We start from the raw sequence: 26,945 nt of genomic DNA, 5'->3' as shown, positions 1-26,945 counted from the left end.
GTCAGACTATGAGATTGTCTAGCACATGATATGAGTTGCTCTTTCTGTTCTTATTGTAGCTTTTTTTTTTTTTTTTTTTTAAGGACACAATCCATCTCAGCTATTGGCAGCTGTTCTAGCATGTCATCTACCTATATTAGACATCGATCCTTAAAGAGAACAAAATCATGAAATCCTCTCAAAATCTGTGTCTACTCTGTGGGAAGGGAACGTGCATAATATTTAAGACAGTTTTCTTTTACCCTGTTCAGAAAAAATAGGCTTCCAGAATCCAAGCAAACTATACTTAGTATTTCACCAAAGGGCACACACCACTTCCACTGTTTCAATACAAACACTTTTTTTCAATATAATTTTACAGGAATAAAGACTAAATTGTTACTTACAAGATTCATTTTGTAAAGACAATAATTAACGGACTACACATGGAAGTGAGGTGGAGAATATCATGCATTATTCTGTTGGTGAGTACATCATTTTAGTAATTAATGCCGACATCATCTTTTTAAAATGCATTAAGACAACATATACTCTGACATGGACAACATATACTCTGCCCAGTGGTTGCTTTTTATTTTTTTTTGGGGGGGGGGGGGGGGGGGGGGGGAGGATGGTGGGGGTGGAGTATTATTTGTTGTGCCTGAGCAGAAATGTTGCTACTACTGCAGTGGGGTTCCTCCACCCAGGGAGGTCCTCCCTCACAGATTATCTCCCTCGCAGGTTTCGGGTAGAAAAGCAGCTGATGGTAATCTTTCAACTTTCAACCCATTCGCCAACAGACTCCGGTTCCCGTTCTCTTTCTTCCTCCTTCTCATACCTAACATTCAAATAGCTGTTCTTTATTATTGTTTCCCAAATAAAGTGCAACCTTTCTTTTCACAGAAAATCAATGATAGGAGAAAAGGAGGAGGCAACAGTTTAGTTCAGTGATGTAAACCCATGAAAGTCTTTCATCAGCTTCCCTGACAGGAACTGAGAAGATTAGAGATACCATTTATGTCTTTGAAAAAGAAATTCTGAACATGTCTCTATCCTTCTCAACAAGGTAGTGTCTAAGCACCATAATTCTAAGGTTCTAGGTATGTCAGAAGTTAGTGCCTTTTGTGACTCAAGGCTATTGTATTTTTTTAGATGTTTATTGACCTGTTTATTATTATCTATTTATTGAGCTGTTTTCCATGAATGTCTAATCCTCTTCTGAGCCTGCTGATGCTGTCTGCCTCTACAGATTCCCTTGGGAGCAAGTTCCAGAAGTTCACTACTGACCACGTAAAAAAATATTTCCGGTTATCTGTTTTAAGCAGATATCCTGCTACCTCCACTGAGGGGTTCTAGTTATGGCTTTGTGAGATTGGTAGAAAAGAAGGGAGCTGACTAGAGAAGAGTATTGATGGGATTTTGCTTCTACAGCTATTCATTTTTTCCCAGTGAAAAGTGAGTGCCCAAAAAGTTTCAATGAAACTTAGAAGTAAGATCCTGACTTAACAGTACGGGACTCATTGAGCATCTTTGCTAATGTACCTTAGCTAATACAGTCTACTGCTTCTTATAATTCAGCCCTGGATGATGAAAAGATGATTCATTTTATAGCATTGAAGACTTCTTCCATAAGCTAATATTCAACCCCTATATACAAGCAGTGTCTCTTTGAGTAAGAGTATTTGAGGATTTATAGTTTTGTCACAATTGAAATGGGGCATCTATCATGGCTGATGTTTATTCAGGTCCAGAGAGGAGTGTTTTTATATTTTTATATTAAAAAATAAAAATAAAAATTCTTCCTATTTTGACTAAGAAGAAAGAGATGAAAATGTCAGAAAAAAGCTTTCACAACAGCACTTTTCAGAAATATTCACCCAAATTTGGGTTTGAAGACTGCATAGACTGCATAGCTGAACCCAAAGCCAGTTCAGCTGAGAAAGACTAACGAAAACACTTCTTCATCTGGCAGGGACTGTTGTTCCAAGCTGTGTCCAGATGATTCTCTCCACCCCCACTCTCCAAAACTAAAACTATTATAAAAAATAACCATTCTTTTAACTTAGTTTGGAAAAAAAAAATCTCCCAACCATGGTTGGAGCCAAATGGCCCTTCAGGCTACTACTGAAGAATCAATTACATTAGCTGTAAGCCTAAGAGAGTCCTGGGGACAATCAGTCAGAGACATAATAGCTGTGAGGGAATTGTTAAGCAAATTGAGGGATTCTTTAGGTAATTGGGATTGGACAACCAGGTCATACTTAATTTGAAGCATCCATTCCATACAAGTGCTTCAGAGGTATAGTAGGAACTACAGACAGTAAAGCCTAATCGTGCAGCTACTAACTCAGTGCTTTTAAAGGGACAACCCCCAGCTCCCTATTCCTCCCCCCACCCCCAGACCCCTGTCCAATCTTGTGCATAATATTTAATAGCATTGTGCTCACTTTCTGCAGAGGAGAATTAATACAGCTACTGCAGGGTCAAATCAGGGAGCTGAGAGCCAAGGCTCAGCAGCCTTCAGGGAGAACCCGTAGTGCTTATTCACAGCCAGGGACACTAAATGCTCAGGGTTTCCCACCAAAACTGAGAAGCAGAAAAATGGACAATTCAATGTTTTAAGATAGTCCAAAGATAGTGGGGAGGTACATTTTTCTCTTTCTGCTGTTGACTTTGTCTTCAACATGCTAAATGTACACTTAACTACAAATTCTGGTCTTCCAAGGAGACACTGCACAAATTCACAACACCTACTTCAAACTTTGAAATAATGTTTAGGGAATAAATACTTTCCAGGCAAAAAGACATTGTCAGTTCTGAGAGGTCAGTCCAAGGGGGCTACTCAGAGGTTTCAGATCAAATTAGATTTCCCACCATAATTAGACAGGGAAGTATTCCAAAATCAAAAAGTTCTTAATCTACTTTGTCCATTGAAACAACTTTCAGAAAAGAAAAAAAAAAAAAAAAAAAGTACGCTCAAAGTTCATGTCCAGTTTGCTTTTGGAGAAACCTGTCGCAAGAATCTACTGTTGATATTTTTTGGCTTCTCCAGAGAGAAGCAAGCCAATTAGGTTGATACAATAGGGACTGCGGGACTGCAGTCCCAGGAGAGATTAATTCTTTGTTGGACTGCCCTGAAATTTCACAAGGTAGACAAAGAGAGCCAGCAAACATGACCATAAGAGTGCCAATACCAAAGCCAAAAAATCCTCATCTCCCTTTTCTCAGATTCTTTTCTGGAACTAACTTGAGGAGAAACCTTAAATCTGGGTCTCTTGGCAAAGAGTACCTAAAATAATTGCCCAGAATGGAAGATTCTGCTAGTGCCACAATTCTTTGGCAAGGCAAGGCAAAAACTGGGAAGAGAAGGATAAAGAACAGAACCTGGATGACTGAAGGGTGCCAAAGCAAGAGGTTTGTGCCAGTTGCCATTCTGCTTGAAATCTGCACTGAGGAGCCCAGTGGTCTCTGCTCCCAGCAAGCTGGCCATGGCATAGAAGAGTTGGCTACGGCTGACCCTGGCAGCACAGCTGATGACAGCAAAAACTCAGAGCAGCAGACGGGCCAATAGCCCATTGGTGGAGGTCAGGAATATCTGATCATGCACGCTTCTGCCATTACAGAGCTCTCACTGAGTACAAATCCAGCCCATTTCATGCTCCTGATTTAGATAATGTTTTAACTGCTGATCAGATCAGTTAGCATTTTTCTAGCCTTGACAGAACAAAAGCCAACAGACACCGGATGCAATTCTACCTCTAATGTTTAGAGCTGTGACATGATCTATTCAGCCAGGTTATAGCTTTCTAAAGTTATCCAGCAGAATGCCAGTAGTCACCCAGCAACAGCAGCTTTTACATAGGGAAACCATGTAAAACAGAAAAAATGTAAAACCCCTGATCTGGAACATACTGCATTAACTGAAGAAAGTCTTTCCACTCCACACACTACACTAACACCAATTTAGGTGAGTGAGCAGGCAATCAGTCTCCCATGAGACCAGTTAAACAGGCTATGGTATACCTGCTGAATTGGCCGGACAACATCAGGAGTCAAAGCCTAGGGAGCACTTGAAGAGTACGGCAAATAACCCATCTACAAAAATAATCATCATCAAAAACAGTCATCCACAAAATTTTTGCCAATCAGTGCTTTGAAAAATGAGCCATCACTTTCTGTGAAGATAACGGATGGGAATTCAGTCTGTGTCACAGCTACAGGAAGAAAAAAAAATGTCTGTTGCTTTGGACTACAGGATTGCTGAGAGCAGAAAATTTGGACTTAGTGCATTGTGATGTCAAAATGGTCAGGGTTAGATAGTGGCTCTCTTTTGTCCAGAGTGCTGCAAATAAATTTATTTTGTGTGTAGGAAGAAAGCCCAGATAAAAAATTTATGCCAGCAGCATCTTTAAGAGACCTTACTTGGTACAACCTGGGTGAAACTTCAGAAAAAGTAAAGGCAGTCAAATGGGTACCTACAAGTAGAAACAAATATTTACAAAATGACTGATAATGATCTAGCCTCTTACAAGTCCCAGATCAACACAGAAAGCAATATGATACTGTTCAGAGGTGCTTCTGCTAACAGAAACACATTTAGCAACAAAATAATTGGAAAAAAAGTAATAAATAGTCATTAATTCATTTTTTTTATGTTTTAAATAGGCTATGCTTCTGTGACAATTATTAAACAGTTCTGAAGTACCAGAAGTTTGGAAGGCCCATTCACTATATTTGCTTTCTACAGCTGCATCCCCGCAGACGTTAGCAATGGTATATTTTCAAAGGATGTATGTAGCAGTCGTGCTTAACAAAGGCTACTTACCCCCAAAAACTGGGAAGGATGCATAGTTTACTGTTGACATCATAAACATCAGGTATCTCAATGCCGTCCTTATACGGCCATGACTGCCTGAGATGACCAATGGAGAGTATCTACATACAACAGAATACCTCATATGCAATACATGCAATCTTTGAACAAGTAGACAAATTAAATACAAAATTCAGGATTCTTCATTTAGGGCAACAGTACCATTTGAAACTCTAATTTATCATGTGTTGTATCTTTCAATCTTGTATTTTATGGATGTTGCTCTACTTTGGAAGAAGGTATATTGAAAAACCTGAATGCCACCTGAGAGAAGCTTTACTCAGCCACAAGATGGATGTTTTTGCCTATCCAAAAATCAGACAGTATGGACCACAAAAGTGCCAGCTTCAATCATAGCTGACAACATTTTGACACACAATGGAGTTAATTACTTATAAGAACAAGGTCTAGACACTGGGAGATGTCACCTGCTTCCATCCTGCTCCATTTCTGACATGACCAAACTACCATAATACATTACTGTACTTCAGGGTCAGGCTCAAGCTGCCCTCCATGTCCAGACACAGAGGGGAGGGAGAAAAGGTTGATTTGCTTTGACACCTGGGAATAACTGCATCACCTTGGGAAACTGCGTTTCAAATCTTGCATCTGATTATAATTATTTGGTGATGATCAACTCCCCCTTTAGATTAATTTTAAATGTTTCTGAGTTGGAGAGATGGATGACTGGAATTATACGGGAAGAGTGACAGGAGAAGGACATAAAAAAACTCTTGTTCTTTCAATTCTTGTAGTTGGCAAAAACCTTAAGAAACTATTGTGAATTAAATTTCCTCACAGTGGTAACCTGTGTAGTTGTAACCTGTAACCAGTTAAAACCATAATGTTGCCTGGTTCATAACAACTGCTGACTGTTGTGACTAAAATATTTCATAACTTTGGTATAGGGAGAGGAGAAGACACATGGCACCATTCATGCTGAATGCACATCACTGCTCTTACTATATGTTCTTTTACGTCTTAGAGGGATGATAGATAAACTTGAAGGTTTCATATTCTCCTGCTGAATCTCTCTCTCACGTTGATGATCTTCCTCTTTTCAGTTCCACAAAACAACAACATGATTACTTATAAGAACAAGGTACTAGTTAAAATTCAAAAGTAGAAACAAAATTAATGTACTTGATCAGAACCTGAGGCCCAGGTTCTGTTATGTTCTGCAGGCACCATGCCCAATGCCCCTAAGGCAATTTAAGGAATGCTGCTTTGCACCTGTGGGGTTTCCATACTGCCTTCCCCTGCTGAGCCTGAGAACAGCCTATATAATCCAGAATCAGGAAGGTAGCATGCTTTCTGATTAATGAATGCATTGAAATTTCACAGTCCAAGACACATTTTCATTGTTGGCTCTTCCCCAGCTGATACTGATACTTAGTCTCATGATACTTCATTACTGATATATATGCGTACGGTGAAATCTCTAAAGTAGTGTCTGAACCCTAGCTCAGCCATGCCAGACAGAATGCCTGGCTTGATGTCTTCTTTCATCTGCCACATTTTACCAGATTTCAAGAAGATGGCTGTCTTAATCTCTTTCATTTAGAGGAAGGTATCTGAGAATAGGAAATAAAACTGACCAGTAAGAAAGGAGCAGCTGCTATAACCAAACTGATGATGACAGTGCCACTATCAAACAGAACTGAGAAATTCCTATTACCTTCTATCTAGCCATTGCCTCAGATATTCAATATGTTTTAAGTGCACAGGCTTAATTTGTTTTTACACACATCATGAAAACAAATCTAAGGAAAGACCACCATGTGGTTGAATCTGCAGTCAACTAGTTGATATACCAAAAAAGTGCTAGGCCATAAAATCGGTATAGTCAATTTAATCTAATAAAATACAATGGATTCTTCTCCCACATACCGTTAGTCTTAAAAATAGTCTTTATACATATGAGAAAACCAGCGATGTTTACAAGAATAACAGTTTGCATCATTGGGCAATAAAGCCTGATACTCTCTTTGCAAACAGATAAATATTTGTACACTGGTACTGTGTGACCATCTACCCAAATATTATCTGTGTGCATGTAGAATAGAGCACATTTTGCCAGTTGCTTTGTTTTGCCAGTTGCTGAAACTATAGCAACTGTTTCCTTTTCTTCCTTTCTAAGCTCTACTAGTCCATAAGAGCAAAAACCACGTTCTGCACTGATACTGAGGACAAATAAGTGATTCATGGGGACTTAATACTACTAAACACTTATATAGCACTTTACATATTCAGAGTGTTGTACAAATATTAACAAATTAATCCTCACAGCAACCTACAGGGTACATAAGTATTTTCCAAAATAGGGCCAAATTTGTTGCTCATGTATACATGTACAGCTGCAACAGAGCTACACCCACTGACATCAGGAATAGATTTAGACACAGAAATCAGACAGCAGCAGTACATGACACAAAGCCATGCCGGAAGACTTGTCAAAAAACTCAGATTAGGATTCAGATGATCTCATCTCACACACAATTTCTCTCTTGCATATATTTGCTTTCATTCTTTTTTCTACTACCCCATGACTGCTGGGCTGTTTTTATTAAACTCCTATACATACTAATATGACTTAACCAGTGAGATACCACCATTTCACACTGGAAACTCACACCCATGTTAAGGAGTATGAATGAATGAGAAAGCCCACCAAAAGAAGTGGATTGTTATTTACATTGCCAACAGAAAAGTAAACAGTAATGATATGTATCATATTTATTCTACTGGAATGGCCACATCCACTTCCTAAAATAAAATAAAATAAGACTCCTAATTACAAGAATCATGAAGGTTACAAGAATTAGTATGAAGTGCAGAATATATGGAATTGCAAGGATGTGTATGAATAACAGCATCAAGTAAGAGGGTTTTATAATGTTTTTAACATATAAGTATTTAATGCAGCAAGCATTTACTGAGGTTTCAAAGGAAATCCTAAAATTAATAACTAGGAATGATGCTGATTACAACACTGACTGTGTTTGCTGGACATTCTGGTGGTGCTTGTAAAGCCTAGAGGTGGTTAAAAGGCTCGAAATTAAATACTAAGAAGGCTACATTACCCACTATCCAAAAAGCAACATTGATATCAGACCTTTTGTTGTTATAATTCAAAACAGCCCAACTTCATTAACACATAACCTGGTTGTATTGGTATTAAAAAAAGGAAGGAGGCGAACACGTAATAGATAATCACTGAAGTATGGGATGAACCAAAGAGAGTCCACCCAAATCGGAAAAGGCTGCAATTCCTATCATGAAACTATAATGGAGAGAGAAGAAACTGGATGATGAGCATGGCTGATGAAGGTTTGAATTCAGATGGCGGCTAACCCTGGGATTCGCTGCCCATGGGCTCCATGTGGCCCTGAAGAGGGCAGTGTTTTCAGAACAGATGGCAGGGTTTATCTGCTCAGCTTTCTCCATCCCCGAAAACAGCCTGGCTGCCTTGTAGCTGTCCTTGCTCTCAGATGTACCTTTATCTTCCTTTATGATCAGTAGTCCCAGGAGAGACTTCAGAGAGAATGCTGGCCTCAAGTACTCAAAGTACTCAAGAGTTAAGCCTGGCATTTTTAGAATACCTGCGGGTAGCCTGGCAAATCCAGTATCCCACATTCACCCACCTCTAATGATGATTATTATGCACCAACAGCTGTCTACAGTTCAATGGATGAGGATCTAATTGATCTCATTACCTCCCCCCATATAAAGTGAAGTGTGTTGCCACTCTGTGGGTTTGTGGATCCTGTGCTGACTGAGGGCCTTGTGCTGGAGACCTAGAAACAGAGTGTTTGGTAGTGCTGTTAGTTTGCTCTAAGATGGTCGAAATCCACAGAAACAAACATTGTGTAATATGCTGTATAATATAGTACAGTGTGGCTTTTGTCTTACCAGCTTAATATTGAATAGCTCTGATAGCATTCATATGAATATTAATTTTGTAATAAAAAGCAAGAGACTGGTGTATTAGTTATGTGTTCTTTTGTTACTTTTAGTCTTTAATTATTATTATTAACGCTATTATGTCCAATTTCCCCTCACCTCCATCACCCTCACAGTCTCCACTGCAGTGCCCTGTCTCAGGCAGCGAGCTCCTTCTGGAGCCAACAACAATGTTACTCAATTAACCCTCTGGCAGAGGATGCTACAGTATGTAACTGGTGTTGCTTTCTCTCCTACAAGTCTCTGCACATCATTTCCGTCGTGCTCCCGATGATCCAGCTGAGGATCCAAAGCACTGTCTTTGACTCGGATTGCCTGCCCGGCCCCACTGCCTGCTGCCCAGCCCTGCACGTGGTTCTCCATGCAGCAGGTAGAACTGAAATATTTATGCATGTGTGCTTGGGTGAGATGCATCTGTATTTCAGATTTTAAAAGTTGCGTTTTCCAAAAAAAAAGAAAAGCCATTTGCAGAAACAAAAGGCCTGAGTCTACTTTTAGATGGGGGCAATTCCTCTCTCTTTAATAAAGTTATACCTGATTTATAACAGTATGAGAGGAGATTCTGGCCCATAATATAATATAAAATGCTCAGCTTTATGCAGTTTGCTTATTCATAAAGATTACTCCAATGTCACTGTGGAAAAGATGCAATGAAAAATACCTATTACTCTGCAGCTATGCAACTGCCAAGTCTCTCTTGTTTTTTAAAGAATACCACTGTTCATTTGCTAGTCTACAGTAGATATATTTTTTAAGATAAAAACACTATATTTAATTGGTTATGGATCTTGGTTCTTTTAGCACTACTGGAAATCACACAAAAACACATTAGTACAGAGCAATTAGTGCAATGGCAGTAAACAACTAAGGCACTATTAAGCAGTGGGTGATTAAATAGTATTACTTCTTTATTTTTTTATGACATTAGACTTAGAGAAGATTTTAAACATATGTTCCTGTTAATATCAATGATATGAAGGGCAGGTGTCTAACATTCTTAAGACAGTTGTAGTCAGGGCACTTCAGTTTATAAGAAAGATTTTCTTTTAATAGAAGATCTGTCTCTTTATACGGTATATTGCACTATTTCTTATCTCACTACACTGAGACATTTATACAGTAATATTATTTAATAGGAGTTATGAAATCACGCACTGTTCCTTCAGAAAATAATACCCACATCTCTACCACCAAAGAACAAAGAGCTACCAAACTCCCAAAATAATATGCAATTATTTATATCTGTGCAAAGAACAAATCGGGGACTATTTGACAAATTTACTACAATGGGCCATAACAAACACTGTGATAAGTTAGCTTGAATGGCAGTAACCTTCAGGCAACATAAAAGATGAGAATCTGACCCAAGGACAGAACCCTTGTGGTATACCTTTTTAATCTGCCTAGCCTTCGCAATCTCTCTGGACTCTGTACTTGTTTATAGATCATCCTCATGGTCTGGCACATCTTTTCCTCGGCATCTGATTAAGTTAACAATGTGCTGCTATTTGCATGCAGATTTGCCAGGCCTTTCTCTACAGCTGCTCCCAAAGACTTGGTCTTTCTCTGTAATGTGATAGCACAGCAGTCAGTAAATGCAATCTTTGTCAAACCCAGGTGTGCTCTTGATTTGGTTCTCATTCGTTCCAAGCAATTTTTCTTTCTGTAGCATTTATAAGGCTCTATTATAGTATAGCCACATCTGGAGCTAAAATTCTTCTATTAATTATATACTTTTACCACTATGAAGACAAATTCAGAGACAGCTACTAACATTTTTGTTGTTGTTCTTATTCCCATTTTGATAGCCTGTATTTTATTTCTACAGAAATTTAATTTTTAAAGCAGCATTCCTGATTTTTATTTCCATAAAAACAGTATTTGATACTCTAAATATTTGATACTTCTCTTCTAAAATCATGCTATCAATAGCAATATAAAGTATTAAGCTTTAAAATAAACTTTCAGTACTTCATATAAAAATATGATATTATAATGAAGTATCTCTCTTGTTAAAAGAGTTACAATCTACTTGGGAAGGAATTAAAGTGGTTAAACAAGAACAACAAAAAAACTTACTCAGTTCCCTAGTGAACGCTGGTTCACATCACAGAATCACCAAACAATTTGTTCCCTCCACAGTCAAAAAGCAGAAACAAATTTGATCAGCATGGTGACTTAAATGCTGTATTTTCTTTGTGCAATGAGGGTAATTTTTCAAGATCAAGTTTGAAGTAGATTAGTACAGAAATATAAGCGAAGCCTTCACTCTTATCATCTGAGTACGGATAAAGGATGTATTCACCCAAGAGCATTGCAAGTTATTTTCTAAGAGAAATTTTTCCTACTTCTTATTTTTTGTGAGTACAGAAATCATCACAATGAAGGAATAAATGGATACCAGCAAACAGTTTTGACAAGTGAATATTCACTGTGTAAATGTACATTTAAGAAGAAATAGATAGAAATCATATTTCTTAATTTTAAATCTAATTTATGATCTAAAAGGTAACATTTTTTTTTCTAGGTAAATACCTGTGCATTAGGTCAGTGTGCTTTTAAATTACAGGAGCACTACAGAGAAATACCAGTCTCCTCAGATGGGGAATGATTTCCACCTGATCAAACCTTTTTTAGGTGGTCTTCTCTAACCCCTGGTCAGCTAAGGTTAACATGCGCACAGTAGTCTGAGATCCTGACTTTAGTATGATTTCTTTTAGAAGGCATAATAAATGACAAACTTTTTTTTTCCTTTATCACATTTCTTCAGTTTTACTTTCACTGTTTTTTGACATGTTTGTATCAAAATAATGTAAATGTGCCATGCCTGTGCAGCTGAATTCATTAAAGCACTGCTGAGTTCTAAACTGTATTCTTTAATAAAATTAAGAATAAAAATATTGAACTAGATTCCTTTTCTCCACACACACAAAGAAAGAAAATATAGCTGTAATGTTCCTCTTGACAGAGTTTTAAAACTGTCCTTTTGAGGAATAAGCTTTTATTTATTTATAGAACATTGTATCTTCCTAAATCACTTCTTTTTCAGATTATTTTGGCTCTATATATGCTCCTGTTCAGGCACATGCAAATATGTGCCCACATGCACATACGTACACATGTACATACACACACAGAATATTGTTTAAAAAAAACAGAAGTAAAACAGAAGCTGTGTAACCAGATTACATTACAGGTTACAGTGGAAATAAATAAAAGAAAATATATTTTGCTTCTGTAGTGTGGTATTTTAGTGGTGCTGGTTTGACTTTTGGCCCACACACATATGCCAATGGCAAGGCTAACTCTAGGGACTAACAAAAAAGAATGTGTGTTCACAGCTGTACAGTACACCAATACAGATTACATGTTTTCAGTGTTGCGGCCACAACAGAATGCTAATTAACATACTGGAGTGATGAGAACGGCTGTAAGGGCCTTATTGTTCCATTATTTCATGCAGCCCAGCTGCCTTTGTTTATGTCACTTATCCTCTCATGCCACAGGTTTTTACTCCAAAAATACTATCCCAATACAACGTTAATATTTAAAAAACAAAGAGGTGGCAGATTGTCATTTTTGTGTCAGTCTCAAACTGCAGAACTGTTAAGCTGTTCTGGTTCGGTATTTAGAAATAATTTAACAGCCATATTCAGACACTGCCTGCATTCTAACATAATGGCTGAATACTTGAACCAAGCAAATGCATAACTATCCTGACATCACTTATGAGATTTAGATTGGTCAGTTAATGGAAGTCTTTACCAGAATCAATACCATAACAGCTTCTTGAAATGAACGTGATTTTTTACACAGAGTGCTGTGAACAATAAGTACAGAAATATCCTACCTTTGTATACAGCACAAAGGAACTGGGATTTGAAATTAAGAAGCAATTACAGTTTTTTGCAAAGTAATGTTATAGTTGATTATTAGAAATAAACACATACAAAATAAGCACTTTTTAATAAATAGCTAGAGAATATTAAAATTCCACAATCCTATTATTCCTCTTTTTCCTACTTTTTTAACAGCCATTTTATCTGCTAGCTTGGTTATCATGTTGCTGTTAAGGATTAATATTGATGATTGTTGCCAACAATGGTTAAATATTGCAGAAAAACACTTTTTATGAAAGAGATGTAGCCCTATCTGACTGTAAGGAATATTAGTTATGCCTGCTGCTTTGACTTCTTTGATTGATTTATGAAAAAAGCAATGTTAAATACCATTATTATTCTTACTTGTATTACAGTGCTGCCTGCATATCTTAGCTGATATTGGCCAGATTCAGATCAGGAACTATGCACTGTGGCTAAGGAGATGATAACTTCCTAGCATACTAGACAAAACCAGCCACTGTCCTAGGAAAGCTTGCAACTTTCAGCTGGGATCCTGACTGCACTTACATTTCTGAGCAGAGGAATCCACAAACATCACTCCATTGACCCCAGTGAAACCATTCATTGACTATGTTTACTCACAGGGTCAAAGGAACATACAAGGTTTTTGTAGGTTGCAACAAGTGTGCAACTTAATGCAAAAGAGTGTGAAAAACAGAAAAACAAACAAACAAAAAACAGTAGAAGGAAACCAGGACACTGGTGGTGAGAAGCACAATGTACAGCTACCTGGTTACAAATCTAAGTTTCTTTCCCTCACTTACTTGCTATAAACAAAAGGGAAACAGTAATGATAAGGAGGTTTCCAAACAATTTTTTTCCATCAGTAACCTGTAATTGCTGTCAGAACCTGAGCCTGGCTAGAACCTGAAGTGTTAATGGTGCATTACTTCCTCAAATGAAAAAAAAAGAGATTGCAGTTTCAGAAGTTTAACTTTACCAACAAAGAGTCTAAGAGCTAACAAAATACCTGTTACCCAAGATACACCCAGCTTACAAAAACTCCGAAAGTCAGAAGCCTTCCCAAAAGAATGTCATCTCCCTAATCAAAGACATACTGTTGTTAGTCACAAAACACACCAAAATCCTGAAAACATCCAATTCAGTGAACAAGCCCTAGTTGTTTTTTAATGAGTTTAACTGTTAATCTCAGATAAATGTGGAACTGCTTGAAGTGCCTGTCTTATGTAAGACAGTAATGAGAGGGTTTAATGTTTTCTACAGACTACACAAATTCTAATAGTGAACATGCCACAGGTGTGGTACAATCTAAAATATAGTAGTTTCTCAGCTATGACCATTCCCCTACTGTGGACAGAACATAGATTTTTTTAATTGGATCCAGGAGCTAGCAAATTACCCAGCTGCTCTGTGTTTAAGCCCCCAGCTAGTTTATATACCAATAATAATAAACTTTCTATAATAGCAGCTCAATCTATTACAATGTTTCTCACTCAAACTAAAAGTGGGCCACTTCAGCTCTGTTCGTTGATATTACTACACAATTTGTCCCCTCCTAAAACTGTTAAAACATTATGAAAAGATAAAGGTACATGCTTAATTAATGGAGTTTGGGTTTGGTTTGTTTTTCTAGTAGGATGATCAGCTATTTTATGTCACGGGCACACAACAATATCATGTTTGGAATGCATAGGAAAATTGGCAATTTATTCATGCTTATTTACCACAACAAAACAACACATAGACACAGTTACAAAATGAGGTATTGATGATGGCCTCTTAATAAATTTTGCCTGCTATAATTGTATGTACTAAAAAATTTCCCTCCTGATAATCCCATTCATGCATTTATTTTTTTTTAATAGTATATAATTCTGACATCAACTAAATAGTTTACTGTATGTAGTAGGTGTGTTGGTGGAACTGTGATAGTCTATTCTAAGAATGACAAGTGTTAGACAGAGATGTGATAGTTTTTTTCTCATACCAGTTAATATGGGAGGGGGGGAGGGGGGGGGGAAGGAAAGGGACCAGAAAAATGATTCTTTGCTCTAAATCTTACCTATTTTTTCCCTGCAGAGATATCTGTTGGTCTACTGAAATGTTACATCTGTACACTATAAAAATCATTACAAAATTAACACTTTAAAATCCACAACACTAAAGCTTACATTGGGACTTCCTTGAAGAGAAGAAAAAAACTGCCACTACTTCAGCAGGACTGGACTGTATCCATAGACTCTTAGCTTTAGGTGAATGGACTTCTTTCAAACTTAGTTTATGAAACTACTCAAATTAACTTCTTGTAGCTTAGGCTGATAAAAATAACAGCAACAAGGCACTAAAACCCTAATAAACTGATTATAAAGTCACATAAATGGATATTCATATAGCTGCTGGGCATAGTGCGTAAGTAACTTCAGGTGCAAACCATAAAATACTGTGGTGTGTATGCAAGCACAAGCAACTACAAGAAAAGAGTTGTCACATTTCAAAATTATATATCCTTTCTGTATTTAATTATTCCCATCCTAATTGTAGACTTAAAGTCACTCTTAAAGCTGAATTTACTGAAGCCTAAGAATTTTGTAACAGTGGTTCCAATTCTGCAAGGAATTCTCACCAATTTTACACAGGAATTGCAAGACTCTCCTACATTATTTATCCACATCAGATACAGCATCCTTACTCTACAAATAGACATTTTCAAAATGTCCCTCAGTAAAGGGTATTTCTGTTCTCATAGTCACTCCCAGACAATCCTTAGAACGAAGAAGCCTTGAAAACCCCATTTGCAGGTGAACCAGTCTAGGTGTTATATAGCTGTCACAAGGCTGATAGCTTATTGTACAGAGATCATACCTTCCCACAGAAAACCCCATGGAAAAAGCTCAGAGGGAAAGAAATCCTGGTGTGACCCATCCAACTGAGCAGGGCAGTCGTTGCCTTCTGCTGAGAGGGTTGACCTGGCAGCTCTTGCAGGCCTGTCCGCATGGATCTGACCCCCAGTTCTCCTCCCTCTTCCATCCCACCTTCTCTCTCTCTCCACCACCAAAAGACCTTCACATGTCTCTCGTACCCAAGTCCACAGTGTGCCCCCTGCCCTGTGCAATCACATGCCCCACAGAGCAGACAACCTGGTCTAGGACAAGCCAACCACCTCGATCGTACACATGGTCATGGAGCAGGAAACTGGCCTGGGGGCAGCACAAAGGTGCTCCCCTGGAAAGCATAGCCTCCAGCAACAGCCTAGCATGATGGCCCCCTCCTCACCAGCAAAATGTATAGCTGTCCCACAAGGAAATCAGATAGCAAGTCAAGGACATCTGCAAAGGGGCTGTGTGCCTCCACACAAACTCTAATCCAATTACAGTCATGCTTTCATGGATTCTTATGAGGCTCCAAGAAAAAGATGGCTTATGGTTTGAGCTTCATTCCTTTTTCCTGGTCTTTGTGGATGAGAGGCTGAAGATTTGCAGCTTCCTATAGTTCCCTGCTCATCCATCCCTACCTGCCAGCCTCGTCTCCTTCCCCTCACGGTGCTCCATAATCAATCAGTTCTTCAGATGCTTGCCAGAGATCTACTTTGTTCTGTATCCAATTTCAAGTGCCGATACATAATAAGAATTTCACTCCCATGTCTGTGCCTTCTGCCTGGGAAATTTATCCTTCATACCATTATCTTTCTGTACCATCCTCAGACTATGGAAAGGTTTCCACAGTAGTCCAGAAAAATAGAGCTTGCTAAAGAAAGTGGACCCTCCATCTGCAGGGAGAAGCTTCCCCATATCACAATTTCCCCTCTCCGAGGAAAAGCTTGTGTTTAAGGACAGGATTTAGAGACTTAAAAGTTATATAATATGGAGCAGTTTAAGTCTTTCACAGAAAACCCCGAGGCGAAGGGAAAGTCAGAGCTGGATTTGGTAACTGAGGAAGCGTTCTGACCAGGCTTACCATCCCCTGGATCACCCTTGTCAGATGTGTACTTTCCACTTTGAATCAAAGGAAATATGATGACTTCATCTCTTTCATACCTTTTGCTTAAGATTTGAGGGATTTGTTTGGTTGTTTTTTTATTTGTTATTTTTCCCCTTTACAGTTTACTTAAATTTTATTTAAGTTCAGGAGAACGTAAAGGTCTACAGAAGTCCAGTGATTTTGGCACGAACTCAGGAATACCACAGTGCTGAATTCACACGGCTGTAGTTCAACCATTGATGTCCAAAGCCACATTCCCTCTAGCCAACCAAGTTTTTTCCAGTGCTCATAGCACACTCAAAGCATGCAGCATTAATCAACTAATGTAAACCGCGTTATGCCTTATTATATTACAGACTCTGGATTTCTGTGTTTGGTGGGATGATCCAGTTGTTTCAGAGGCACATTTTTAAAGAAAACTCTGCTCCAGAGTGGATTTGTGAATTGACAAGCAAAAAGCATGCATCAGTCTTTCAAATTGACCCACTGGCATTACCAAAACATTGTCATTTAATGTATGTGAAGTTATACTTTCAAATATTCAGATATAACTGAGTGCTCAAATCACTTATTTGAAGAACAACAAAATAATATGAAATAATAATAATTATAGCAATAACTGCTTAGTATTTGTATGATAAAAGTGCTGAAAAGACATTAACTAATTAGTGCTCACAACACCCATGTGAGGCAGGAAAGTATAATTATCCACATGCTACAGATGGAAAACTGACAATGTGGAGTTACCTGCCTTTCTGAGACATGCATAAGGGGATAATCACCTAATGCAAGTTCATCAAAAACCCTACAGAGAAAGCACAAGTACAGTGGTCACACAGGTTCACTTTGCTCTGTGTGAGCTCTGATGCAGCAAGCACGTATCCCAGAGAGCTGCAGCGTGGAGAGGTGTGGGACGGACATATATACCTGGCACCTACAAACCCTGCACAGAGGAGACGGAGATGACTGCAGAGATCATTAAAGGCAGCCTGATTATTTGAGCTTGACACTTTTTTCTAGAACATCACTCAGTGATTGGGTAGCAGAGCCAGGACAGGAAGCCAAGTGGCTTTTGCAGGAGGAAGACACATGTACTCAATCCAATTGAATGTACAGCTTTTGCAGCACAACCTTTCACCAAATACTTAAGATTCAAATTAAACACTTAGGGTTTCCTAAACTTTCTTGCATCCCTTTTTCTATTCAGACAGGCTGGATTCTTTGCACATGGTGCATTCTAACAATAGCTCACTTAGCTGATTTTTTTTCCTCTAAGACTGTTAGCTCAATTTTGTACAACCAAGAGGTTTGGGCGACTTGCATAATGTGTGGATAAAACTACTGCTACCAATCACAGTCAGAGGCTGATCAAAGCCAACATTCATTAACTTTGAGCACAAAATTGTCTGAATCCATCAGTAACTGCAATGGTGCCTAATTAGAGAAGGCATCGCCTATTTCAAAAGCCATGCTGGACCATTGAGCAGTAGAGAAAAGTAAAGAGCAGCAAAATCTCATATGAAGGAATTAAAAAAGCACAGCAATTTCACTCTTTATGCATGGCATAAGTTATTATCTCAAACGGTGACATTGATAATAAGGGCCTTTATTTAGAGAGTGCTGAGCTTCAGCAGTTCCCATTCACTTTAGGTAGAAATGAGGGTGCTCAGCAAGACTGGGAAAAAAAAAAAAAAAAAAAAAAAAGAAAAACAGTGACCAGCAAAACATTCTGGTGTGTGGTCCAGGAAGCTGGAGAGTGCCTGGAGAAAAAGGAAGAGCCATAATTAAATACAACCCTAATGGAACATGGACAGCCAGGATCCTGTGCTCTCCCTGGTAGCACTTTTGCCAGAGTGAAACGTAGCAACAATAATCTAAGCTTTATTCAGTCTAGTCCTCTTCAACATAAATAGTCTAGGAAAAATAAGTGAAATTATCAGCCCCTGAAAAGAAACTGCATTGACTGGAACCTACACAAAGTTTTACTTTGTAACAGAAATGAAGAGATAGAGAACTTTTTCTCATACATTTGTTGACGTTGGAAACGTTTCTTTGCTGTCTGATGCTCCTGCCCTTTTGCATTTGATCTTTGAGTATTGCAGCAGACTCTCCAGCAAGAACATTTATGCAGAAAAACAAGGAGCTTCAGTGACTGCCAAAGTAAATGTGAGCTGTACGTTCAGCTCTAACAGTGAAACATGGTCATTCCTAATGGCTTGGGTGATGCAACAGGCTGGCAGTGAGGCCATGTGAAATCCCACCTGACTGCTAGCAGAGGATTCAGTGGGTGTTGTGGAGCAGGTGGCACACTATCCTTGCGGGGCAAGGAGGTTGGAACACGCTGGCAGAGGAACCACCTTCTCCTGAGGTGACCAGGAGCTCCGCCATCACTCAACAGAGACAGGAACACGTCCAGTGTGCACGGGCTCCAACTCAGAGGAAGAAATTCAGAAGCACCCAAAGCTGGGAAGAAGGCATGAGCTGTTATTTTATTGTCTTCATCACTAATCAAGCAAAACCCCAAGGAGGAGCAGAGTTTTTAGTCTATTTAGTAGAGATTTTCTTTTAGAGAATATTAGGATAGGCATCTGCTTCCAGTTATGTCTATCAGCCAACGAAGAAACGCAGACATCAGCACGTGACCCCCGCAACTCATCAACATTGTGAATATTTACAACAAACTGTTTACAATGCAAACAATCAGCAGCCCAAGCATTACTCCATGAAGAACACTGCAAATAATTTTGAGCAACAAAGCAACATGAGAAAATGCCTATCTGCTCCCAGACAATTTGTGAACAAAATAAATTATTCCCAAAACTCACATATTTTCAGGTCTTTTAGGATCTTTGCCATTGAAGTCAATGACAGTTTAGCCCTCAACTTTTACACAACAAAACACACACTATTTAACAGAAAAACATTCTCTCAATTTTTAAAATAAATTTGACTCTTACAATCCATCCCAGAAGAAGCCTACCATTAACAACCACATACAGACCACCAGGAGCCCTGCTTAGGAAGATTTTGCCTTTCTCAGACCAATAAGTCTAAAATATTTTGCAAAGACTTGAAATTCCTACATAATCTGATTTACTTATTTTTAATTACAGCCTGAAATTAAATATTTTTATAATCTACAGACTACAGGAAAGACTGGAATCAAATTTTCAAGCAAATTCAGAATCCAACATCACTCTTCCCTTGCATAGGCAATGAAATTTATAAATCATACAAATTCAGTCAACTTCGTCTTGTACTTAAGATGTAGGTCTGACTGAAATTCCAAAGAAACTTGGGCACTGAATGCAGTCAACTAGAAATTGTGGTTAGGCAAGTTCCATACTGAAGTAACAGATAATTTTTGCTGTTTCTAGCATCTCTCTGTTGCTGCCTCCTGAACAAGTAAACACCGAGCTCTACGTGAACATCTGCTGCCCAACCAGAGTCACACCAGACAACATTACCAACAGCTTGGAATTTTAGAACCTTTCTTTTTCATTTTTCAGTAGAATCAATGTGGCTTCTACCCTCAGTACAGCAAGCATGGCCTGTAGACAGTAGTCCTTCCAGGCAAGCCACATTATCCAATTTGTTTACATGTGCCAGTGGCCAAAGAATATGATGACACTAAGACTCATGACAAAGCCGAAATAGTAGAAAAGTAAACCTGAAAATCAGGAATCCATAGCTTCTTTAGCACACATAGCAGATTAACTCACTTTCCGTCCCCCCTCTATCTCTAATGTCAATTTTTTAGTGACAGCATGAATAACACACTTGTCCATGAGACAGAGACATACGGTGAATGGCATCTTAAAGTTCTGTCCACCTATCTACATATATTGCGGCCTCTCATCTAAGTGAAATGAGGAACAACTGTAAAGCAGCCATATTCTGCCTCACATGCTTTATTCTAGAGAGTCAGCTTGATTTGTATTCACTGACAAATAAAAGCATAAGTGCAAAAGAAAGGTACATTAAAAATGTTGACAGCCTAGTTGAGGTTATCCATTTAAATACCATGAGAACTCATTTCTTCCTGCTCCTCCTAATACCAACCCTGAGAAAGCTGTCCAATTATAAGCCATTTGAAGAAAAAAAAAGAAAAAAAAAAAAAAAGTTCTTACATAAAAACTGATCAAGCTCCAGTTAACTGAAAGAATATAGAGTTCAGGTTTATGCTCACAAAAAAAATACAAAAATACAGAAATGGCATTATTACAGAGAGCCAAAGATAGCCACATAAGCACACACACAAAAAGACTTTTGTATGTTATGCCCTGTATAGTGAGAAGGGTTAAATTTATGTTCCATTACTAGCCTTCCCCCTACCCCCCTCCCCTTTTTTTTTGGTTTCATCTTCTCAGTAAAACACATAACTTAAAATGAAATCAAATATTAAAAATGACAGACTATATAAGTGCTGTGAGTAACTTCAGGTCACGGAGGGAGGGAAATGCAGGCAAGTTGTCAGGCACTATCTGTCAGAGTGAATTAGAAACAATCAACAGAGACTGAAAGGGAAGGTGATTGTTATTAAGCAGCAGGGCTGTGAGCAAGCTACCCAGATGTGGTCATGCATATAAAGAACAGGAAACAGCAGTTTAATTCAGGAAGCACTGGCGAATAGGGCAGCACAAAGGATAAAAGTCCTTTGTCGCTAATAAGCTGGAAGTTACTTTGATAACAGCAGGGTTAGACTCTAGAATAAAACACATTTCTTTCACTACCATACACCATTAATATCACAGAACTGTGGTAGAAAGAAATGCACTGCACAAGTAAAGATTAGTTGCAGGGCCTCAACATCAACAGCAACACAATGTCTGAGCTCATATTATCAATTAGGTAAACTCTTTTGACTACTTCTGAAGAATGGGGTTAATGACTCAAACACAAAATGCCAAGGTTCCAAAAACATGATTTTGCAAAATAAAAATAATAAGGACACTATTGTTTCAAAAGTGCTACAACTGAATGGTTTTGTGTTGTGTTTTTCCTTTTTAGCCCATGGGAAAGGTGAATAATTGGTAGCAGTCTAAATATAATGAAGTCCATTTATGCAGTGACTAAAAATAATTTTACAAGCAGACAAGGCTTGATTTCATTAAAAAAAAATTACTTATGTAGGCATTCTGCAATTATTCTGCAGTACTTTCATGGCAAGAGTTTGACAGCAGTTGTGCAAATAATATAGAGATTACAGAAATAAAAACAAATGCCATTACACACAAAAAATCCAAGTTACATGTGAATGGGATTAAACAAGTGTGAGTGGGAGTGGGATTAAGCAAGTGTGTTGGTATGAACAAAATCTGAAGCCTGAATCGAAAAGAAAATAACTCTTCTGCCCCAAAGCTGTCCTACAGACTTTAAAAACCTGAATGATTCTGTATTTCACTCCCTATTAAGAGAAGGTGCTGAGCAGACTCTGGAGAAAATTCTGGGAGCCCTCAAAGGCTCTGTGCAGCACTTCTAGATTGAGTTACACAATAACGAACATACTGAAGTGGGACTTCACAGGCCATGTGCCAGCTCTCTGAACAAGAGTGAATTTTATTCTTATATGAACTTCAGCCTAAGAGTTCAAATAGAAATTAAATGGTGTATGGGGCATCATGAAGTCTGGAGATCAGTCCTAATACATGAATATGCAGGCTAAATATACATGCTGTTGCAAAAATAAGCTTGTCAGCCATATTTCTGTTTCCTTTTCTTCTTCACACCCTCAGACTCTCCAGAGGTACACCTGATTTCTAAATTTATTTTTGTTTTTTTGAAGTGGTCTTTTCCTGAAGAAGGACGATTACATATCAGGAGATGTTATTCATTTGATACTGGCCCAGTTAGGACAAATGTAAATCCCTGCTGTACCTGAACTCATAAAGGTCTGATAGGACAGGTAAAGATACCTACTAACTCACTTCACAGAGTATCTTAGGGCAAAGCTGAGATTCTTCCTTGGCTGTTCCTGACAGACTGACGAGCAAATTCAGGTGGTAATCTGAGATCTGGGAAACCTTTCTGACTGGACAACAGTCAAAAACTATGAATTGTCCATTCAGGTCATACTCTTCTGCTTTGTAAAATTAGTAGTCCAGGTAGAAAAGGGATGCATTGGCTCCATTCTCAGTAACCTTCTCCAGGTTTCCTCCTATGAACCTCTTTACACGGAGGATATTCTCCCAACAGAAGTCATGAGAAGTCATTTCTCTTCCCACCTGAGAAACTTCCTTCACCAAAGAATGAAGAACTCCTACGACTCCTCACAGGAGGAGAGATATGGTACCAGGTTTGCAGTTAGCAGTTCATTATAGGTCGCTCAGTTACATGACCCAAACCTGCCAAACCTAATGAAGCGATCTACTAACCTCTAAATCCCACAACAAGCAGGTGATCTGCATATGTCCAGCACATCTGATGCATTCCAGACATGTTGGGTTTACTATGCATACACAGACAGCTCTATTTAGCATGTGCAACGAGGCTGACATAGCTGGGATGCAAAGCATTTGTTGCATACTTACACATCAGTCACACATGCACAGCCACTTTGAAAAGAGATGTATCAGACCTGCCAGTGTGGGGTATATCTGAGGGTTCTCACCTCCACAAGCACCTGGGTAGATACAGGCTGTTTCTCAAAACAAAACAAAAGGCTACCTTCTGTGATAAGACTCTTAATTTTTCTATGCTAATGAATCACAGAATCACAGAATCATCTAGGTTGGAAGAGACCTCCAAGATCACCTAGTCCTACCTCTGACCTAACACTAACCAGTCATCAACTAAACCATCTCACTGAGCTCTACATCTAAACATCTTTTAAAGACCTCCAGGGATGGTGACTCAATCACTTCCCTGAGCAGCCCATTCCAATGCCTAACAACCCTTTCGGTAAAGAAGTTCTTCCTAACATCCAACCTAAACCTCCCCTGGCGCAACTTTAGCCCTTTCCCCCTTGTCCTGTCACCAGGCACGTGGGAGAATAGACCAACCCCCACCTCACTACAGCCTCCTTTAAGGTATCTGTAGAGAGCAATAAGGTCACCCTGAGCCTCCTTTTCTCCAGCTGAAAAATCCCAGCTCCCTCAGCCACTCCTCATAAGATTTGTTCTCCAGACCCCTCACCAGCTTCGAGGTGCCCCAAACTGAACACAGTACTCAAGGTGCGGCCTCACCAGAACTGAGTACAGGGGGACAATCACTTCCCTAGCCCTGCTGGCCACACTGCTTCTTATGCAAGCCAGGATGCTGTTGGCCTTCTTGGCCACCTGAGCACACTGCTGGCTCATATTCAGCCAGCTATCAACCATCACTCCCAGGTCCTTCTCTGCCAGGCAGCTTTCTAACCACTCATCTCCCAGCCTGTAGCTCTGCTTGGGGTTATTGTGCCCCAGGTGCAGGACCCGGCACTTGGCCTTGTTCATACAGTTGGCCTCAGCCCATTGGTCCAGCCTATCCAGATCCTCCTGCAGAGCCTTCCTACCCTCAAGCAGATCGACACACGCACCTAACTTGGTGTCATCTGCAAACTTACTGAGGGTGCACTCGATCCCCTCATCCAGATCATCGATGAAGATATTAAAGAGGACTGGCCCCAGTACTGAGCCCTGGGGGACGCCACTAGTGACTGGCCTCCAGCTGGATTTGACTCCATTCACCACGACTCTTCGGGCCCGGCTATCCAGCCAGTTTTTAACCCAACGAAGCGTACGCCAGTCCAAGCCATGAGCAGCCAATAGTATATGAGCCAATGAGTATAGTACAAGAAGCAAAGCCTACTACTCTGAGACCATGCAAAGTTCTCGGAGTTATCGTGTTCAAAATCAGCTCAACAGTACATATATATACTAATATCCTAAAACTATATTTAAAGTAAAATAAAATTATAATGTACTTCACAAACATTTCTGAAGACTACAAATCAGGCTCAATCTAAACAAGCCATATATGACAGCTAGGAATTTATAAATGATACCACACATCAGTAAACTAAACACTTAAGCAGTAATTTAAAAGACAGAATATAATTCCAAATTTTAGAAATAAATCCAGTAGGTTCCATTATATTACATACTAACAAAATAAATATTTTAATATACTGTAAAATGTATGTGTTCAATGACTCGTGTTAGCTTTGTGTGCTGTGGACAACTGTCTTAACAATGTTTATACAGTCATAACTAAGTTCTTAATTTAACACCCCATTAAGATGAGGTGAAAGGATTCACACCTCTGCCAGTACCATTGTCTCAAGTCCACCTCCATCTGGGTACAGATTCAACAAGACAGCATTCCCCCACTTTGCAACGCTTTCAGCCTGGAAGAGTAAACCACTTGTTTCTCTTTGCCCATGCACATACAACCAAATGTGCAGGTGTACATGCCAGTGTATTTTTTTAACAGCAAAACACTCACTACTCACTAACATGCAGTAAATACAGAATGAGTTCGGTAACAGGATTTTCATTATCTAGAGGCATTTCTGAAGAGTGAAATTCAGCTTCTTAATGTACATCTAAGTAAAGAAAGGTATCCGAAGTTAAAGGCAAAACTTTTGTTAAAACTAAGACCAGGATGTCCTAAATTTTACCAAGATAAAACATGTATGCACGTAAAATGAAATTTTACCCATGGATAAATTAATACGTGTGGATTTCTAGTTGCCTCACTCTGCCACCAAACCTTTCCAGTTTGTAGGTAGAAGTGGGTATTTAAAATACAGCAACCTCAGAGACAAGCCAAAAGCTTCCACATGCCCTTGGGTTCTCAGTAATGAAGACAGTTCCATAAGATACAGAACAACTTTTTCTCTCCCTGATATCATTAAGATCTGTTGATATTCCACACCTATCCTGATGGGGTCTTCAGGAAAGGCTCTTCTGCACTAAAGATAAATCCTACCCCATTTCTGACACTGGACGTCTTCTGACATAGCCATAATTTAGCTGCCTACAGCTGCTGTGAAAGGCAGGAAACAGAAAGTTGCATATCCACTTTGCAAAGTGGAATCCCATGACGCAAAGGCTTCTTGTGCATCAGTGTGTCATCAGCCCAGAGGGTCTACTGTCACAAGTATCTTCTAGTCCTACATTCTGGGTAAAGCCCCAGAACTTCCTGCACTCCAGAGACACAGCAGCCATGGGGAAGGAGGCCAAAAGGTCCAGGAGAAGGGTTCTCCCCTCCCTACTCCTGCAGCTCTCTGTTCACAGGCTCTGCAATTGAGCATGAGAATTTTGACTTCCACGTAACGTGGGAAAGTTGTCTCCTGTACTAATTTTTCCTCTTCCAAATGCAGAAACCTCAGAGCATTAACAGTGCACAGGTGATGGTTCTATGCAGAAGAATACTAGATTTTGCTTCTTTGCCTGGGTCTCAGAAAATCTAGATTGTTGAGAAGCTTGTTACTGAATCAGGCACTTATTGTATGTACAGATTACATAAGCAAGAAGGTCAATTTTGTTTCAAACCTATATGAATATGGTTCTGGGACTGAATTAACTACTGATTGAAAAGTTGCACATTTTTAGCTAGCTAATCATATTTTATCTCACTGCACACAGACAGTAGTGCAATGAAATTAGGTGTTTGTTTGTACATTTGGGAAAATGTTTTAACTTAAAGACTATGGAAAAAATAATGTCTGTCCAGGTGACATTGCTGGGGTAAAAATAATCAGATGATAACAACTGAGCATAGCTCAACAGAAACTAATAGTTGATTTCTCCTGGTTTTTGACTATGGTTTCCCTTTCTGTAAAGCATGATTACCTTTCCTCCATTATAAATTTACAGTTTTAAGGCATAGCTTTATTTGTCATAGCATAAAAACAGTTCCAGGATCTAGTGTTGCATGTGCTTACCTAGGATAGAAATACAAATGCAAATGTTTTAGCAAGCTTGTCTCATATCAACTAACTGGCAAGAATACACACAGTAACAGTACTGCTTATGTAAAGAAGATATGATATTTTACATATTTTCAAAATACGTATTATCTGGTCATATTTGTCTATGACATTTGAATCCTACCTATAATATGAACTGCTATTTCCTTAAGAAAGACATAGTTGTTAAAAGGTATCAAAGAAATATTTGTCTGTGGCAGGAGGAGGTACTTCTACGATCTCTTATTGTTCTATCATATCTAATCCTCAGAACCGGTGCCCATAATGATTCCCAACTGGTAGATGAACTACTTTGAACATCCCTGAAGCAGAATTACTACCCACTAATGTATCAGCTAAATGTTAGAAGACTCCTAACTCCCCCATCTGTGTTTTA

The 26,945-nt window shown here is 38.9% G+C and overlaps 1 protein-coding gene across 20 annotated transcripts in view; it reads right to left on the bottom strand.

Moving 5' to 3' along the window:
- The window catches only part of ZNF536 (zinc finger protein 536), a 350,225-nt gene that overhangs the window by 208,291 nt on the left and 114,989 nt on the right, over nt 1-26,945 (bottom strand). For 3 of the 20 annotated variants that reach the window (XM_068693361.1, XM_068693339.1, XM_068693362.1), the window contains exon 1: nt 8,350-8,473. The exons of the other annotated variants lie outside the window; for them this stretch is intronic. In XM_068693361.1, the coding sequence (XP_068549462.1) occupies nt 8,350-8,443 (94 nt within the window). In that variant the 5' untranslated portion in view covers nt 8,444-8,473. Of the gene's footprint in view, nt 1-8,349; nt 8,474-26,945 lie in introns of those variants that run through there. 20 annotated transcript variants of the gene reach the window in all.

Source organism: Anas acuta, chromosome 10 (assembly GCF_963932015.1).
Source record: "Anas acuta chromosome 10, bAnaAcu1.1, whole genome shotgun sequence".
In the NCBI taxonomy this organism is placed as follows: Eukaryota; Metazoa; Chordata; class Aves; order Anseriformes; family Anatidae; genus Anas; species Anas acuta.
Note: the sequence above shows the minus strand (reverse complement) of the source record. Positions and strands in the feature narration are given on the sequence as shown.